The sequence below is a fragment of the Larus michahellis genome, chromosome 8 (assembly GCF_964199755.1).
Source record: "Larus michahellis chromosome 8, bLarMic1.1, whole genome shotgun sequence".
In the NCBI taxonomy this organism is placed as follows: domain Eukaryota; kingdom Metazoa; phylum Chordata; class Aves; order Charadriiformes; family Laridae; genus Larus; species Larus michahellis.
In genome coordinates, this window is record NC_133903.1 from 44,887,031 (window position 1) to 44,905,040 (window position 18,010).

Sequence of the window (18,010 nt, forward strand, 5' to 3'; positions counted from 1 at the left end):
GAACAGGTTGCTACAGCCTGTCAGCTCCTGCCTGGCGGTCATCAGTCGGATTCAGGAAAAGGGGTACAGCTTTCATGATATTCATGGCGGGGTGAGGGAGTGTAATGTGAGCTGAGTGCCCATGGCTCAAGGATATCTCCCTGTGGGCAAGGAGGCGGCAAGCAGATAGAAGCTGCTAGGAATGACACTACTGTGCGGCTGTGGAAGGTCAGTGACTCTTGTGTCATGATCTGGACTGGCACTACCAGCAGCACATTGTCTTAGGGAGAAGGGCATGGATCTTGACATATGGGATTTGACTGCACAGTCCCTGGTGCAGTCAGCCAGGACTGCAATGAGGATGGAGGGTTGTGCTGCTGCAGAAGGTGGTGGTGAACAATCATGACTGCCCAAGAAGGGGATCACTGCGCTGAGTAGCTGGGTGTTGGGTGGGGAGAATGGCCCCTGAGATTTGAGTGGTGAGAAGCTTGTAAAAGCGATATGTACCTGCGGTTGCTGCTGTGAGGGCTGTGACCTCTCAGACCAGCAATGAGGAGCTTTTATCTCAGGGCTGTTTCTTTTGCAGAAGTGAGCCGTGACCCTGGAGAACAGGGTGGTCCCTCGCGGAGAGATGTACATATCTCCTTCTGTCGCCAAAACTCGCAATCTGAGCTAGGTGACTGCCGCCGATTTCGCTGCCCCATTTACATCTACAGCTGCTCTTTGGAGCTGTTACGAGAGCAGCTTGTCAGCCCACGGGCACACCGTCCTCCCCGGGACATCTTTTTCAGGTAATACCAACCATACTTGATTCCTAGACATGAAACAGAGGAGCTTCCTTGACAAGAGGCTGGCTCCAGCCCTGCCTTATTCTCTTGGCTTGGCCTCTCTGCCATGTAGCAGCCACAGCCCGGTTGTGCCCTAGGGCCCTGCTTTACTGGCGCCAGAGCCGTTTATAGTCTCAAATGTGCTTCATGGGTGCTAAAGGCGGCAGCTCCTCTTTTCCAGGTCCCAGTCTCTGGAACGTCCTCCTACTGCTGCTTGGCTAGACCACAAGCATAAGGAGTTGGTGAGTTACTGCACGCTGCTGCAGGAGCATTCCCACCAGTGCTATGTGAAAGGTGAGGAGCAGCGCGATGGGAGCTAAAGGCAGGGTTGGGGTTGGGGCTGGACCCTGGATCTTCTTTTAAGAAAGCAATGTCTCATTTTCCTTGTGATCTTACACTGAGCTGTAGGACTGGTCTTCCACAAGGAGGGATTTAAAGATGCCTTTGTGTGTTCCCTGTGGGCCATGCATAGGCTGTTTCTGGACCTGTGCATTGCTGTGAAGGGAAGTCCCTTCTTTTACTTTTTCCTGTCACCTTCAGGGTGGCACATCCCTAGGTCGCTCTGGCATGACACAAGCCCAGGGTATCATGTAGCATTAGGCATCCTGGCTGAGTGTTGTCTCCCAGCACCTGCTCTGACTGCAACTCCGTGTTGGAACTTGATGAAAATCTGTATGTGGCTATTGCCTGACTCTCGTGGCCTTGCATCCTTGCGGTGGGGCGCTCAGGCTCTGTGTTTGTTCTGTAGGGCTGTTCAAGAGCCTTCAGCAGTCACACAGCATCAGCTCACAGGACCTACTCACAGCCATGGACTACTGCGAGGAGCTGCTCCAAGAGATTGATATCACCAACTTCCTGCTGACGGTGTGCAGCCATGTCCGCTCATTCAGAGAGAGCCACCAACATTTCCGTACGCACTCCAAGACAGCCAGCTTCCAAGTGGGCAGCACAGAGCAAGAAGAGGAGCAGAACTCTAGGGAACGGGGTGTCTTGGTCTCTGAATCAAGGTAGGGGCCCACCTCAGTCATGCTTCTGTTCTTAGCATTAGGCCAGGGCAGATCTTTCTTCAAGCACCTTCTACTGCCTGCTAGAAGGAATGTTGTAGGGCAGGGTCTAACAGAGCCACATGTAGGGACAAATATTTCCAGTGGGATACCCACCTGGTATGGTGTACACCAGGACCTTCTAATTTTTATAATCTCTGGTGACATCCATCCTTTCACTTTCTCTTGTAGTCTTAGCTCATTACTGTCCCATCTGGCCTGAGCTGGAGGGCAGTTTGTCTGCAAGTAACTCTCAGACCTGTTGTTTCTGAAGAAATTATGCATCTCCTGCTGCTTGACTCATTTGAGTTTGCTATTGACTTTGGTGAAAATGACAGGTTTGTTATCTTTCTAATGAATAAAATGTCATTTTTTTAAAATTAAAACTCTGGAAAAAAAAAACCACAAGAGAAATAACAAGGCAGAAGTGGAATATGCTTGATGCTAAGCTTCTGTCCTGCCTATTCCTTAGGGTTTTTCTGAGGTTTGTATTGCCTCTGGAAACAAGGAGGGGGAAAAAGTACTCTACTGTGCTTTAGTGTCTGTTGAAGAAACACCCTCTTTAGGTCCTTTGTCCTCTGTTTTCACTTGACTATCCTCAGTTCCTTTATGTGAATTCACTAGCATTTGTTGGGAATCCCCATTCTTATTTCTTCTTATACTGTAAGTCATTGAGATGAGGCTGTGGTTTTGAAGAGTACTCAATGTTTGGAAAGTCAGGTGACTTCTTCAAGTGCTACTTTCCCAGAGAAAAACTGTGGCAACTTTTTTTTTCTTGTTTATAAGATATTACGAATCACCTATTCCAGTGCAAACATTACTGAATGTTCAGTAATGTAAACATTACTGAAATACGTACAGCTTGTGACACATTGCACCCAGTTCTGCCATCTGTATTACTGATTTGAATACCTTGAGAGTATTTTGACCAAACGACATCCCACTCCGCAGATTGCTTATTCTGAGTTTTAGGAACTGATTCTGTCATGGAGCTGCTGAGTGAGCATGGGCCAGAGCTTTGCGCTCTGCTCTGTGCTGCCAAGACACTAGGGATGCTGGGGTGGTGGTATTTGCTGTGAGGTGCCCTGTCTAGGTGTTGCTAATTCAGATTGCTCCAGGCCTGTCCCTTTACTCAGCCACGTGTCTCTATTTCCCAGGGAGGGTGTGTAGTGTGGTGTAGAGCATCCAGACACGGGATCAGCATGGTTGAACTGCCTCTGGCCTGGCTTCAGACAGCCTGAGTGCTTATCTGGGTTAGTGGGTGGCAGGAGGGTTTCTGGGGTTGTAGGTGTTGGGGCTGTGTAAGTCACATCGTGTTTACATAGCTAAGGTGTGGGGAGCTGTGAGGTGGGATGCTTGCAGGGTAGATAATACATACAACTATTCCTGTTTCTCGATTTGCCTGTCTGACCTGTCCACAATCCTGTCAGTGCGGAAATGGAGGACTACAGCGAGCAGGACTCTCATAACGTTGCTAGCCCTACAGAGGAGCCAAAGAGCAGTATGGGCACCAGCTGCTGTTCAGAGTTTCCCCTCTCGCTGCTGGAAAATGGACAGCCCTGCCAGGCACACCCTGACTTGCATAAAATTATCCAGGTGAGGAACGTGGGAGCTTGGCTTGCCTCCTGCAGGAGAGTAGAGTAGAATGTCTGCTTCACATTTGGGATTTCTCTTTTAGGAAAAATTCCTGGAAATTGGAAGCTTACATTTCAAGCCAGTGCCATCAAATCCTCACTATTTCTTCTATTGCCCACCATCGGCCAAGAAAGAGGTAGGTGTGGTGCTGCCCTGACAGGCACCTAGTCCTTGTGGAGGAAAGTAGCTTTGCTTGGTGTCAGATCTGGATTGGGGCTGGCAAACCCATGGATAGACTAAGGCCCTGGGGGGTGCCGTGAACAGCCTGCTTCACTGCCTGGCATGGTTCTAGTATCTGCCCTTCCTCTCTCCATCTCAGGAAGAGGCATCTCGGGATCAGGCAGACCGGAAAGGCAGTGAGGACATGGAGGGATCAGAGGCAGAACTGGCAGCTGAAGAAGGTAATGTTTGCTCGCTCTGTCCTGGAGAAGAGGGAGTCTGTAGTCTCACTGTGGTGATTCCTTTCAGAGCTTGACTGTGTCTGATGGGGTCTCTGGGGATGTGCGCCTGGTTTGCTAACAGGGAACCTGTGTCAGCAGGAACTGTGTCTGGATGCTGCATTGCCACAGAGAGTGACCCAGAGCTGGAGGTGGAGTACCGTGAGAAGCTGGAGCATGAGTTCCCAGATACAGATTCCCTCTCAGACTCCAACACAGTGAACCAGGATGATGACTCCTTCAGTGTGCTGGGAGGGGACTCGCTCAATGAACAGGAGTTCCTGGAGCAGGAGATGCCTCCGCTCTTTGTACACCTCACCTGCTCAGTGAAGCTGCGTAGCCAGCACAGTTCCATGCCCGTGCAGTCCCTGCCAACTTGTCTAGGTAAGAGTAAGCCTTGCTTTGAGGTTAAAGGGCAGTAGAGTTTCTGTCAGGTCCCTGATGGGTGAGCAGTCCCTGGAACAAACACGCTGTGTCCTAAACAGAAATCCCTCTGAACCAGCCCTACCTGTACGGAGCCCTCAGGGTCTCCAAACATCAGATAAGGACTTTTTCACCAGGTCTCCCACTGGCTGTAGGATTGGTCATGGAAGGATGAAAGGATTGTGGAGGATGGTGGCCTTGAGCCTGTCCAGGTGTGTGGGACAGCCACCTCTTGCAGTCTCCGTACTTGCCACCAGGATGTGTATGTGTGTAAGCAGAGCTGTTTGTTGTTTGATTCCCTTTGTGATCTCTCCTCAGGGGAAGTTCTGGGCTGCCTGGAAAGCTGCCAGGGCTTGAACACCATTGACTTGGGGGACCTCTGTGTGACCCTGGACATCTTTGTGCTGACATTGCCCCTGGAGATAGAAGTTGTGAACACAGACATTCTCCACAACAGGTAGGTGGAAAGAGGTCCAGTCACTCACCCACCCTCTGCCTGCCCTTCCCGGCTAGCCAGTTTCAGCTCCTCTCCATGTGCTGAAACTTGGGATTCTCCTTCTCACAAAGCCTCCCACAGCCCTAAGCAAACTTGAGATTTTTCCGAGATGGCCTCACCTTCTCTAGAGATCCCTTTTTCCTCTCTGGAGCCTCTGTCTCGTTATCCTCTCTGGCTCAAAAGCTGATGCTCAGCCTGCTTTCTCTCCTGTGGCAGATGCACCTCGGAGAGCAGTGTGTCCTTCACACGTTCTCCAGGCCAACCATCCTCTTTCCGCTCAGATGAGGATATTATGCACAACTTGGAACGGCTCCCGTCCACAGGAGATGAGAGGTATGGCACTGCAGAAGTAGCAAGTTCCCCATGGGCTCCTTTTTGCTGCCTAGGAGCTGCACTGTGATGGCTGCATGAATGACTGTTGATTCTTCTTCTCTCTCTCAGGCACCCTGCACTTTCCAACCTCCCTGGAGTGCACAGGCAGGCTATTGAAGCCACTATGAATGAGGTAAGCCAGCCTTGCCTACTTCTTGCTTCCAGATGGAGCAATGTGGCCACAGCACACAATTACCGTTCCACACTTCCTTGCCTGCTTCAAACTGCAACCTCTGTCAACTGAAGTGCCTTTCAGGCCTTCACACAAGCCATTGGCCTTGTGCTTCCCAAAAGTGTGGGGTTACCCTGACAAAATTCTTACTACAGGTGGGGTGGGACAGACAGACCTTTCTTCCAAAGACCTTTTCTTAGGCACATTCAGAAGGAGATGGGGAGGGGATGTAGGTGATGAGAGGGACTGCCCTCATCCTGTTGGGACTTGGATCAGAATTGGGGCACCTGTGCAAATGCTGGTCCCCTAGGTCTTGTGCTGTGTCCTTGCTCTGCTCAGATTCGCTGGCTCCTGGATGATGAGATTGTGTCTGCACTGCGCCACTCACAGGTCATTAGTACCTCCATCCTGCACCGGGTGGCCACCCACATCTATAACTCCAAGGGGCGGCCCAGCTGCCACAGCGAGGTGGTGCTGCTCCAGTTTGTCTTTGGACCTGAGCACTCTCTGGAGAAGTTCAAGGAGGTAAAAAGAAAGCCCTGAGGCAGCATCATGCACTTAGCTAGTGGGGTGCTTATTCTTCCCTGTGTTGCAGGAGTTCAGAAGAATGGCTCTGCCAGGCTACATGCTCAATGCAGAAGGCGGTGACTACCACTACATCTCCATCAGCCGCCTGCACTCCAGGCGGGCGGCTCCAAACCCTTCGGGGACACCCTGCTTGCAGCAGCCTTCTGGAGGGGACACCGGGACAGCCCTAGGCCAGGCAGGCCAGGAGGGGAGCAGTGAACCAGAGAGCTCTGAGCTACACCATGCAAGCTGTGTCCTCCCAGAAGCAGCCCAGGGTCTCTGGGGGTGGCCAGAGAGTGAGACACATGTTGTGCCAGACACAGGAAACCCCATATGTGAAGGCAGCCACGCACAGGATGAGGTGAGAGACGCTCTTGGTGGGAAGGTGTGGGACACTGTGGTAACAGAAGGTAGAAGGATGCAGGAGTATGATTGGACGTTTTTTGATGCTGTTTTTCTGGTCATTTTTGCAACCTTGCCTTGTGTACAGGTCCCAGTGCTGAGCCTTGAGCAGAGCAGAGCGCTCGGCCATGACTCCCTGGAGGAGTCAGCTCTAGAGACAACCATACAGTCACTGCCATCCTCATCCTCTGAAAAGGGCAACAGTGAGAAATCACCATTGGTGACACCATCTGTAGCAAGCCTGGCTGACTCCGTAACACACGCCAGGGAAGGTAGGAGCTGTGAATGCAGGCGGGATGTACCTCAACCTCATTAACTTTTAAGGGAAGGGCCCCATTTTGGCCCATACAAAACATGACTGCTGCTCCTGTTGCAGTCCCTAAACACCATAATTGGTGCTGGCAATTCACTACTTAACAGTACCCAAGGTACTAGGCTGTGCTGCCACACTGATATCCCTAATGACATGAAGTTCCTGGTGACTCTAGTAATGGCTGCAAGAACCCGAGCACTGCCTCCCCATGGCCAGTGCTGCCTGGTTGTCCTGTGGTGTAATGTTTCTCCAGCAGACAGATTGTGCGAAGAGGCTTAGCAAGTGCTCTTATGATCAAACCCCTCCTCTCTTCGCAGGCTCCAGCAAGCAGCGTCCCAGCCGCGTGCAGAGCCTTGTGTCGAGCCAGGGCAGCATGGACTCTGACCACCTGGGTGAGTCTGCCGGGGCAGGGGTGCCTGACAGCGTGCAGGCAGACACTGTCAGTGACATGATAGCGTGGGGGCATGGGGGACCATGTGCCTGGGCTGGGGTGAGCCCTGAGGACAGGACTTGTGAATGGCTCTGATCTCCTAGAGCCTGCTGTGCCCGAGGAGGAGGCTGGCTTGCCAGGCAGCCTGGGACTGAAGAGAGGATACATTGCAGGTTATGATGGGGGAAGCAGTGACTCGGAGTATGAGGAGGCGCTAATGAGCGACCAGGAACCCAGGTGTCCCCTCATGCCGGATTTCTGGCTCATCATAAAAATCCAGCAGGACCGAGTGGAGGTCTATTACCACACACGGTAAGGAAGGTCCCGCTGTCTGGCCACGGCTTCTCTGTACCAGGACCTTATTGCCACTCCCTCATCTCTGGACAGGATCTCCTTCCTGTCCCATGTGGGTGGGGAGCTGCGGGACTAGACTGGTGCCCCATAAGGGAAAAGCAGCCATCCTTCCCCACTGTGTTCCCGCTCCCAGCACGTAGGGACAGGCACTGTTCAGGTGCTCTGCTGACCCTTCTCTCCCCTTCCCTGTGAAGCAGCCTGAGTGTGGAGAAGGCGGCATCAGCAGAAACAGAAGAGGAGCAGCCAGGGGAGTGCCAGAGCCTCAACCAGGTGGTGGTGAAGAAGATCAGTGAAATCTGCAGGGTTGTCAATCAGGTAACAAATCTGCAGAGGGCAGGAACAGAGCTGCAAGTTATGAGATGGCTTAGATGAGAAGGGACCTCTGGAGGTTGTCTGGTCTGGAGCCAGCTCAGCTCAGTCTCAGCCTGGGGGTCAAAGGAACATGGACTCAGTCCAGCCTTAAGCCCTTCTCTGTGCTGTCCTCTGTGGGATGTGCAAGCAACAGAACCAATCTTTTCTCATCCTTTACAGCGCTTGCTGCTGCAAGACCTGCATGACAGCCACATATGCAACTCGTTATTGGTGGCAGAAAGTGAGGAGGACATCTGGAAGAGTGAGACACCCTATACTTCCTACAGGCAGCGCGTCATGCCCACAGATGGTATGAATATGCTTTGGCCATGCCTCAGCGGCACTGCCACTGCCTACCCATGGATGACTAAAAAGATGGGGACTTCCATACTATGGCCCCAGCTATGTCCTATGTTCTTTCTAGATTACTCTGTAGAGGAGAGCTACCAGCCCCGGGACTACCTGGCTGCCACCATGCAGTTCATGCCAGGACACTTTGCTTGTGACGTTGTGTGGAGCACACTCATCCATGTGCATTCGCGCCTCAAGATGGGCCCCAACATGGGAGTCTCACGAGGTGCGTACATCCCAGGTTCCCCCTCATTTTGCATGTCCTGAGTCTGGCTTCTGGCTGGATTGGCACACCAGAGGAGGATGTGTGGGATACCTAACATCCCACGTTGCCCACAGCTATCCAGGCGCTTCGCTCGGTGCTCAACGCCTTCTCTGTGGTGAACAGGAAGAATATGTTTGTCTACCAGGAGCGTGCCACTAAATCTGTTTTCTACCTCCGGTAAGAAGCCAACATGACTTGTTGGCCTGACCCTGCCCTGCTACATGCATTACACCAGACTGAGAACTCCTTGGGGCAGAAAGTGTCTGCCCAGTCTCAGGGACTCTGCTGTGACCCACACAGCAAATACCTGGTTTCTGATGAGTCAAAGTCACATCAAGACAGGTCCCTCCTGCTGTCCCTGCACTAAAGCTTTACATGGGAGGGAAAAGGATGATTTTTTTTTTTTTTTTGAGGGAGCCAGAGGGAATTTTTCCACAAGCTCCATCTCATAAGGACTAATCCCCAGAAAGTGCACAGGGGAGAGCAAGGAAGTTGCGGATCTTCTGTGGAGTTATGATGCTGTCACGCTTGGGAATGCAGGCTGACATGTCTTTCTCCTGTATTCAGACTGACTGAAACCACCTACAGTGGGAAGGTGTGGGAAGCAGAGAGTGCCCTTAGTCCAGCATCTCGCTCGCTGGCACTGACGCGCAGCCAGGAGCCCATTTACACTGAGGATCTAACGGTGAGTCTGCTGCTCTCTGGGAGTGGATGTTGGTGCTCGTGGTCACAGGAGCGTAGGGAACTCAGTAGTTCCAGCAACCTGGATTTTACATAGGATAAAACTTACGTTGTAGATGTGTGGAGTGAGGCAGCAGGGGGTTGGTTCTGCCTGACTTTACTGACAGCCAGAGGCAATGATGGATCTAGAATTCACGTGGAAACTGCTTCCATGTGGCTTTTTTTTCCCTCCTTCTCCAGGGCTCTCGTTCCTCTCTGGACACAGTCTCATGCCGTAGTGTGGACTCTGCCCGCCCTGTGGGACAGGTAGACAGACACATCCAGCTGATGGTCCATGGTGTTGCCCCAGCAGGTAAGCGTTGCAGCACCTGGCCAGCAGATGGACTGTGCTGATGTAAAGCAGAGGAAGAGAGCTCCAGTCGCTGCCCTCTTTGTATCTCCCTCCTGTGCAACTTGCTTTTCCTTAGCCCAGAGCTGCTCTCTGTTCTCTCTGGATGGGAATGTGAGGAAATGATCTGTGGCCCACGATGAAATCTCCTGCAGACCGGGTGGCTTATGCCAACTTTCCCTATGCAGGAGTGCATTTGGCTTTGCCTGCTGCACCTGCAGTCTTTTGTGATCATGAATGGGTAGAAAAAGATGCCTGAAGAAATTGATAGCAGGGAAAGACAGGTTCCCTGTGGAAAGTGACTGTGAGGGTGGTACATCCCGAACAGGCAGGGAGGGGTGGCTGTGGTCATTCTTACTGGATGGGGTGAAAAAGCTGCTTGTACCTCTGCTTACTTGTCAGGGCCTGAGATCACAGATGAGCTGGTCAAAGTGCTGCGCAGGCGCCTGGATGAGGCCACTCTGGATATCATCACTGTGATGCTGGTGCGGAACTGCAAGCTGACCCCAGCAGATGTGGAGGTACCTCACGCTCTGCTCATCCCGGAGATCATAACACTTTCCTACTTTTTGACCTGTCTCAGCCTCTCCTGCCCCAGGGCAGGGAAGGCCAGAGAAGTTTTCTGCATCCCATTCCCTGCTTCAGTGCTTGCTCAGGGTAGCGTTCACCGAGGTATATACTGTGTGCGTGCCAGGGTGGGTGGGAGATGCCCTTTGCTGGGGTTTGCCGCATGGCAGGGCCTCCCTGTGAATACCCCTGGAACAACATATGTTTCAGGATGCTGCCTGTGGACCCGGGTTCTGCCCACCGCACTCTCCCTTTGCATAGCCAGCTGGCATAATTTCATAGAATCATAGAATGTGTTTGTTGGAAGGGACCTTTAAAGGTCATCTAGTCCAACCTCCCTGCAGTAAGCAGGGACATCTTTAACTAGACGAGATTGCTCAGAGCCTCATCCAGCCTGGCCTTGGATGTCTTCAGGGATACATAATTTGGATGAGCATCAGAGACCCAGGGCATCCTGCTAGTCTCAGCTGAGTTTTAAAGCCTTCTCTCTGCAGTTTATCCAGCCCCCTGGGACGCCACCCACAGAGGTCCTGCAGTTCGCACTGCCGCCTTCTGCCCTGCCTTGGCTTCATGCGGTGGCCTACTACCTACGCCAGAACCTGCTCATCTTCCTGCACACCCCGAAGTACACGGACAGCAACGTGGAGCACCACTTCAAGGTGAGGGGGGCTGTGAGTTGGGACAGCAGTCTGCCCAGCTTTTACGTGCTGCTGGGGGCATTCATTCGGTCAGCTCAGTCGTTATGTTCCCAGCTCTGCCCTGTAGCATCAGGGAGGAACTGACATCGAATACTGACGCCTGGAGGAGTTTCAAGGACTAAGCAGTTCTTGTTTGGCCCAGTATAAACTTGGACAGGCCTTACTTTGATACAGGTGGTCTCTTGCTGTGCAAAAAGCAGCAGCGGTAATTCTTATGCCCACGCTCTTTTCCCAGGAGCATGGGAGAAGACCCCCTTGCAAAGGTGAGCTTGTCTCCTTACATGGCTCCCTCAGACCGAAACATCAGGGTTAATAAAAGTTTGGGAGCAGCTACCCACCCCCACAGAATGGCCATAGCAAGGGTAGAGGGTGAGGCCGGATGTGTAGTGCTGTGCAACCCTGCACAGAGCTGTTGGAGGGCCCTTCTGCCCAACAGTGGCCAAGGCTGTGCTGGCAACTGTTTTAAGTAGGTCTGGATTGCCTGCTGCTACCGGTCTGGGGACAAGCTCTGCACACACGTGGGCCTCTGCTTCCAGTTAAAGCAACTCTCTGTCACCATTCTTCCTTGCTCTCCTTAGCACTACTTCAACCACAGCGGGAGCATCCCTGACCAGGATCTCTATCTGTACAACAAGCCAGGCGGCCAAGGCACTGGTGGCAAAGGTACTGTGATCAACTAATTTCTGAAACAGGCTATGGGGCTGCGTGTTGGAGAGCCGTTTCCCCCATTGGAGAGCTCTGAGTAACTGAGGAGGGCCAGCATCGCGGCAAAGCGTTCCTCTGATGGCTGGGAGGTGGGCAGGGTGTGTGCTTGGGGGACTGCACGCCTTTGCATGTGTGGTGGAGCCAGTCGAGGCCTCCCACAGAGCAACTTCCTGAGCTTGACCTGTTGCTGTAGGAAGCAGCTCTAGGTTGCGTAGCTGTGGGGGCAAGACACAGTGAGACCTCAGTAAGTGTGGGCATGGAGGCTCAGTGGGGCTGGAGCAGGGACAGTTGTTGCTGGAGCCTTGCCACGAAGAGGAAGCTGGGTGCTGTGGGTAACCGAGCACGGGCTGTGGGGGCAACATCCTTGCTCTTTTCTCTGGACTGCTGGAGGAGGGATTGGATAGGGTCCGTCCTGCAGCAGGCTCTCATGTCATGTTTTGTCCAGGCCATGTGGTCTGTCACCTGGACGTCATGTGTCTTGTGCCCCATCTGAATGTTCTTCTGTTATGTAGGTACTATGTCGGACCTTGTGCAGCACCTCTTTCCACTCTCCCACTTCCAAGGTAGCACCTGTGGTTCCAAATATTACTCCAGTTCCCTTTCCCGTGCAGCTCCCCGGCCCCTCTGGTCCTTGCTGTTCTTGTTTCCTTTGTGTTGTGGCTTCAGCTCTGGCTCCTCTCTGTGTTTGTGTTTGTGTGTCCATTCAGCTGAGCCCTCTTTTTTGCTGGCTGGATAAATGAGCAAACAGAACCTGCTGCCCTGAGATGGCAGCTCTGCAGTCCCAGGCTGATGAGGCTCCGTGTGCTGCCCTGTTAGCTTGCAAGCAGTGAACTCCAAAAAGCCTTCACCCTTTATTTCCCCACAGGTCCAAACGGGCATCTCCTCCCTGAGGAAGACGGGTCATGATGTTTCAGCTGTGGTTTCATGCTCCAGGGTGTAGCATCATCACTCTCCCAGTGGCTGTGTCCTGGGGTGTGGGGGTTCCCTTGCATACCAATAGGCTAGAGTGGCTGGGCACCACCAGACGCGTACGTTGTTTTTCAGTGAGCCTGAGTCAGAGGGGGCTCAGCGTCCCTCACAGATGGGAGGTAACGGCTCCCTTGCACCCCACCTCTCCGTGGCTACACACTCAGCCATCACATCCCAAACTCCAGTGCCGCAGGCAATGAGGTCCTTGGCAGCTCTTGCTAACTTAGCTCGTCCCACAGCCCCAGAGGTCTGGTCTTGAGTTTCTTACCTGTGATTTAGGGGTTGCATTTCAGCTTCTCTGTGATCCTGTAACAAGACTTGTTCCCTGCGGTGGGGAGGCTAGCCTCTCTGCTGGTGGGGCAGGGGCAGCTACCATCTCCACCCCGAGGGACGGAGTCAGCTGCAGCCTGTCGAGTGCTTGGCGTTTGCTTGGCAAACCAGCTCTGTCTCAGGGAGCACGTGTAAACGAGGAGTCTGCTCCTGCGGCTAGTGACCTGGCCTGCTTGAAAGCACTGCCATGGGTGCTCCCTCTCTACAGCAAGTGTCGCAGCACAAGGAGGACGTGGGACATTGTGCTTGGTGGTTCTCATGTCCTCACCTGAGATGGACTGAAGCAGAGCAGAGCTACAGAATGGATATGAGAGGGGGAGGCTGAAGGGGCTCCATGTGAGAACTTATCTGGAAGAAGAAGAGGGGAATAACTACACCTTAGACTGCAATTACCTGCATGAACATCCACTGTCATTCTGGTGGGCCCGAGGCTGACTGCCAAGCCAGACAGATGAGGAGTTTGTGCCCTTTACTGCTTAAAGAGAGAAAGTCTACTTGGGAGAGCTCATGTTCGCTGTCACATGGGGCAGATTTGCTGTTCTGGGTGAAGTCTTGGCCCCCTCTACCTTTGATAGTTAGGAAATTATTAACTTCTCCATTGTTTGCTGGATAAAGCATTGTTCCCTTGTCGGCCTGGGGACGAGACATGTCAGAGGCTGCTGCAGAGCACCTCTGAGATAAGGCAGCTCCTGTACTTTGCTTCAAGTGGAGGAATGCTCATAGGTGCAGAGTTTCCTTTCCTCAGCGTGAGTGCAAGTGAGCTGCCCTCTGACTTGAACGGCCACCTCTCTCCTTTGGGAGCTGCTCTCTCCATCCCAGTGCCTTCTCCCTTGCATCTGGCATGTCTTGGCGGAAAGGTTGCTACAGAGCTTACGCGTCATTAGAAATGATGGAAACCAGGTAGTTGTGCTGCTGATTAGACCTCGGACCAGTCTGCTGGGGTTGGATTTGTCTCAGCACAGGGTGGGCACCCATCCTCCACATAGTTCTGTGGATCCAGTCGGGTGCAGTTTGGTTGCTCTGTGTCAGTGAGCCTGGTGTCACTCCTATCCTTGCTGGGCTGGAGTATGGGCTCAGCAATGCCGTAGGGCTGAGGTGGTTTGCATCTGGACACATCATCCATTGGCAGTGTTGGGGCAGCTTTGCCATTCAGTCACCTGAGTGCTGGCTTAGTTGGTCAAGAGGCTTTGAAAGGGAGTGGGAGCATCTAGGGTTACGGCATGGGGTTTAGACCTCACAACTGCATCCCTGCTGCAGCTTCCCTGGTGCCCTGGCCAGCGAGCTGGGCCATGGGGAGTGAGCTCCTGTTTCCACTCTGGTCTGTAGCAGAGCTTCTCCTTCTATGTGGCCCAGGGCACGAAGCACATGAGGTGTGGAGCAAGCACCATGCTGCTCCTCTGCGTCGCTGAACTGTGCTGTTATGCCTGCGCAAGGCTCGTTGTAGGGATGCGACAGCCACTGCCTGAATTTTACTCTACAGCGACTCCAGGCTAATGCTACATGTCAGCTTTGTCCCCAGCCCAGCTGGTAGGAGTGTGTGGAGAAAGCCTTAAGATCAGATCTTGTATAGTGGGGAGGGGGCCGTAAGTGTAATCTGCAACAAGGTGTCATGTATACAGCCCACTTCTGCAGGGACCTGAGGTCCTTCATAGCCTGGAGAGGGCTGCTGGAGAGTATCAGGGTTCTATACTCTGTCCCTGAAGAGGACAGGGATGGTGAGCCCCATCCTGGATCTCTATGCATAAAGGCCCTCCTGGGGTAAATGGAAATACTTTCCCCTTGTGTATGGGGCCGGACAACCCAGGAAGCTCCTGCAGGACAAGGTGAAAGCTGCTGTGATGCTGCAGGAGGGAGATTCTTGGTGTGATGGGAACACCTTGTGCCAAACACCACGCTACATACCCTGGCTCCCCATGGGCACAGCTAGCCTCTGCTTCCCTGGCTGCGTCCCCTCCTGTGGGCCCTGCCTGCCATGTGGCACTGTGCAACCCAAGTAGTGACACAACGGTCCCAAGTGCAGGGTGGCAGGCTGTAGGCAGGGCTCGTAGGGGTGCGCCCAGTGCCGTGCTGACGGAGGCTCTCTCGGGCTCTCCCCTGCAGGAATCGCATGCATTGCACTGACGTTTGTGGATGAGCACGGCAACCCCACCGCGCTGCCCCACGGGGAGAGGCCTGACCCTCTGAAGCTGCCTTCCTCCTCGCCCATAGTGGGCCTGCTGCAGGATGCCGACTTTGAAAGCCTCACTGCGGTCAGCAGGCACCAGCCGGAGAACGGCACCCTGCATTCAGGTAAGGAGTGAAACAGGCCACAAGCTGCCAATTCCCTGGTGCCTCTGCATCCTCTGGGTCACCTAGGAAGGCCAGAGAATGTGGGGGTGCAGAGCCATGCAGGACTGCCCTTACCCACAGAGCCCTGCGTGCTGGTGCGCCTGGATATCTGGGAGAAGGGCAACATCAGCCTGCTGCAGCTGTCGGAGAAGCTACGTGGGGCCCTGCGTCATGCTCTCTGCGATGCCATCATGGAGTTCCTTGTGCTGCCTGCTCCGCTCTGTGTGGAAACCGCCTGCCCCCTGGGTGCCACGGACATGGAGGACCTGAGCTCTGCGGGTGAGAGTCCAGCAGGGACAGCCACCCTGAGCCGCCAGCTGGCTTTGTTCCTCTTTTCAGCTTGGCTGTGCTGGGGGAACTGGGGCTGAGGGGGCCGGAAGGGAGGAAGCCACTCTACCTTCTGCAAGCCGGACTGTGTGATGTCTCGGGGAAGAAGCATTATGGAAATTAGGGTCGGAAGAGATATTCAAAGGTCTGTCTGCTCCCCAAGACTGAATCTAATTTGCTGAGTGGTGCTGAGGGCTCTCTCCCTTCTCTCCAGCCAGGCAGTGGGGGACACCATCAGTGTGGCAGTGGGAGGCTCTGGAGTCTGATATGCTCTGTCTCCACAGGAGGTCTACGGAGAACCATGTCAGAGACCAAGGGCTTGGCTCTGGCCACTGGTGGGGCTGGCAGGAGCTGTCCTCCACCCTTGCACTTCACTTCTGCCCCTTCATCCAGCTCTGGGGAGCCAGTGACACCCACAAGCAAGCTGGGACGCCGCAGCTTCTGGGACATGCTGGTAATGTTATTGAGGGACCAACGAGGAGCAGGGCCTGCAAGTCCTTATGGTGTGTCAGGCCAGGAGGAATGGAGAGGGAGGGATCTGGCTGGGGTTGGGTGGCTGGGCTGGTAGTCTGGACTTTGATATAAGGGTGTTAGCTGGGCTGCGCATGTGCACAGCCTTAACTCACCCTCTTCTCCCTAGAGCAAGACAGAGTCCTCAGAGCTGGGCAGCCCCAAGACTACTGATGATATTGTGCTGGAGAGGCCAGAAGAGGCTCGCACAAGGCGACGGCACAAGACTGAGAGTGTCAAGCAGCACCTGAGCCAGGATCGGGCCACAGCCACAGCTGAACTGGAACAGGCACAGAGGCAAGCGCATCCTGCAGGCCAAGCAGTCGTGGTGGTGTTTCCCTCCATCTGCTGTGCATCACTCTGCAGCCTGATATCCTGCTGGCTCTATATGTGTCTCAGCCCTCTGGACCACATCCCTTTTCATTGTAGTTTCTCGCTTACACAGCCAGTTAGGGGAGCTGCCTTCCACTCACAAAACCTTCATCCTTATTACTGAAGTGCTGCTCGCATCACTGCTGGTTCTCCCTGCCAGAGATCCCTTCCCTGCATTGTGGGGCACTGTGCAACACCTAACACTCCTGTGGCTACTAACCCAGAGGGACCACGCTCAAGGGCTGTAACAACCCAAAACGGAGGCTCCCTGGGCTCTGCTCTGGAGCTGGGAGGGGACCATTGCACTTTTGTGCCTTCGTTGCTGTTGACTGACCTGGTGTGACTGTGCTTCCCTTTCTTCTTCCCAGGCGCCGAGCCTGCCAGTTGGAAGAAGGGGATGTAGGTACCATGCACCCACTCTTCAGTCAAACCTGCCAGCAGTGGATGGCATTCATGAACCACCTGGGTATGTATCTCAGGCCCCAGCTCCTCCAGATGAGCTGGGAGTAGGCCTTTCTACCCAGAAGTTTGAGGACAGGTCCTGATGTGGCAGCAAGTCATCCTTCTTCATCCCTTGTTGATCTCTACCTAGTTACACATCCTGTCTCCCCCCAAACCTCACCAGAGTCTTAGGGCCAGCATCAGCATTACAAAGCTGTGGCAGGAGTCCTGGTGTGTGTCTGTGCATCTGAACAGACCTGCTAAGGCCTGTGGTTGTGTTTGCCTTGCTCCAAGTCTGTGGCTTGCTGGACTTGGCTGTAGCTGCTTTGGAGAGACCTGGAATCCAACAACAGCTGCAGTAGTGATTTAACTTCCAGATGTAGCAGGGAGGGAGGATCTGAGCCTCTGCAACATGCTCTGGGGCTGTGGAGCTGCATGTGGGACCCCCACTCTTGCAGGGAGGGAGAGGAGGAGGCACTTGGGTCTGTGTGGCTGCCATGTTGCTGCTTTCTGGATACCTCTCACCGCAGTGTTTGTACATTCTCTGACCCTCCTGCTGGTGAGGTAGAGCTGTCCTTCTCCTCTGATGAGGAGTAAGCCAGGGAAAAAGGAAAAAGTAGGGGAATAAAGTGCTGTTCTCAGGACATGCAGGGAGTTTGGTCCAGGTCCCACCAGGGGCTATTTCAGCCTTCGTCTTCCCCCTCTGCATATAAGGTCCTTGTTCTCCAGCTTTGCCTGCCTCAGTCCCTGGCAAGGCAGGAACTTGGCCTGCTCTGGGCAGCAGGCCTGCAACAGGGCTCCCTTAGCGCTCTCTGCTGCCCAGGTGGGCAGGGCTTGGCTCTGGGGCAGCTTGGCACCTTGTCCTACAGTACTTCTTCCATGCAGGGTGCCCATCGGTGCAGCAATGCTCGGTGGAGATTGTGTCCCGTTTCCTCCTGTCATCCATCCTGGTGGAAGTGGTGAGCCTGGTCACTGCCCTGGCGAGCGACACTACTGTAAAGGTGTTTGAGCGGATCTGGTGAGTTAAACGATTCGTAGGGAGCTGTTTGGCACAAGCAAATGCCAATCAGCTGTGCCAGCCTCTACTCCTGTGACTCTACTTGTCAGCCACCTTTGGTGCTCTTCTTTGCAGCTACCATCGGAGCACCGCCTTCCTGCCCTACAAGCCTGGCCAGAGCGCCAGCCCTCGCCCTGCAGCTGTCAGACACTTCATCCTGCTGGGACGCAACTTCCAGCAGTGGCGTTGCAGCACAGAACAGGGTGAGTGTCCAGCCAGG

The 18,010-nt window shown here is 53.8% G+C and overlaps 1 protein-coding gene across 10 annotated transcripts in view; it reads left to right on the forward strand.

The window, feature by feature from the left end:
* Positions 1-18,010, forward strand: part of SZT2 (SZT2 subunit of KICSTOR complex) — a 61,739-nt gene that overhangs the window by 25,998 nt on the left and 17,731 nt on the right. For 7 of the 10 annotated variants that reach the window (XR_012588575.1, XM_074596517.1, XM_074596518.1 and 4 more), the window contains exons 26-56: positions 566-770; positions 988-1,100; positions 1,555-1,813; positions 3,280-3,445; positions 3,528-3,620; positions 3,804-3,885; positions 4,024-4,305; positions 4,663-4,801; positions 5,057-5,173; positions 5,282-5,345; positions 5,724-5,909; positions 5,980-6,312; positions 6,442-6,625; positions 6,984-7,058; positions 7,270-7,408; positions 7,645-7,765; positions 7,982-8,111; positions 8,226-8,378; positions 8,492-8,594; positions 8,985-9,102; positions 9,339-9,450; positions 9,889-10,007; positions 10,548-10,712; positions 11,330-11,414; positions 14,856-15,044; positions 15,165-15,362; positions 15,695-15,864; positions 16,051-16,217; positions 16,661-16,758; positions 17,619-17,751; positions 17,866-17,993. Coding sequence is in view for 9 of the 10 variants with exons in the window: in XM_074596517.1 (XP_074452618.1) it covers positions 566-770; positions 988-1,100; positions 1,555-1,813; positions 3,280-3,445; positions 3,528-3,620; positions 3,804-3,885; positions 4,024-4,305; positions 4,663-4,801; positions 5,057-5,173; positions 5,282-5,345; positions 5,724-5,909; positions 5,980-6,312; positions 6,442-6,625; positions 6,984-7,058; positions 7,270-7,408; positions 7,645-7,765; positions 7,982-8,111; positions 8,226-8,378; positions 8,492-8,594; positions 8,985-9,102; positions 9,339-9,450; positions 9,889-10,007; positions 10,548-10,712; positions 11,330-11,414; positions 14,856-15,044; positions 15,165-15,362; positions 15,695-15,864; positions 16,051-16,217; positions 16,661-16,758; positions 17,619-17,751; positions 17,866-17,993 (4,626 nt within the window). In the remaining variant the exon portion in view is untranslated. The remainder of the gene's footprint in view (positions 1-565; positions 771-987; positions 1,101-1,554; positions 1,814-3,279; positions 3,446-3,527; positions 3,621-3,803; positions 3,886-4,023; positions 4,306-4,662; positions 4,802-5,056; positions 5,174-5,281; positions 5,346-5,723; positions 5,910-5,979; positions 6,313-6,441; positions 6,626-6,983; positions 7,059-7,269; positions 7,409-7,644; positions 7,766-7,981; positions 8,112-8,225; positions 8,379-8,491; positions 8,595-8,984; positions 9,103-9,338; positions 9,451-9,888; positions 10,008-10,547; positions 10,713-11,329; positions 11,415-14,855; positions 15,045-15,164; positions 15,363-15,694; positions 15,865-16,050; positions 16,218-16,660; positions 16,759-17,618; positions 17,752-17,865; positions 17,994-18,010) is intronic. The other 3 variants (XM_074596520.1, XM_074596524.1, XM_074596525.1) reach the window with 1 other exon arrangement.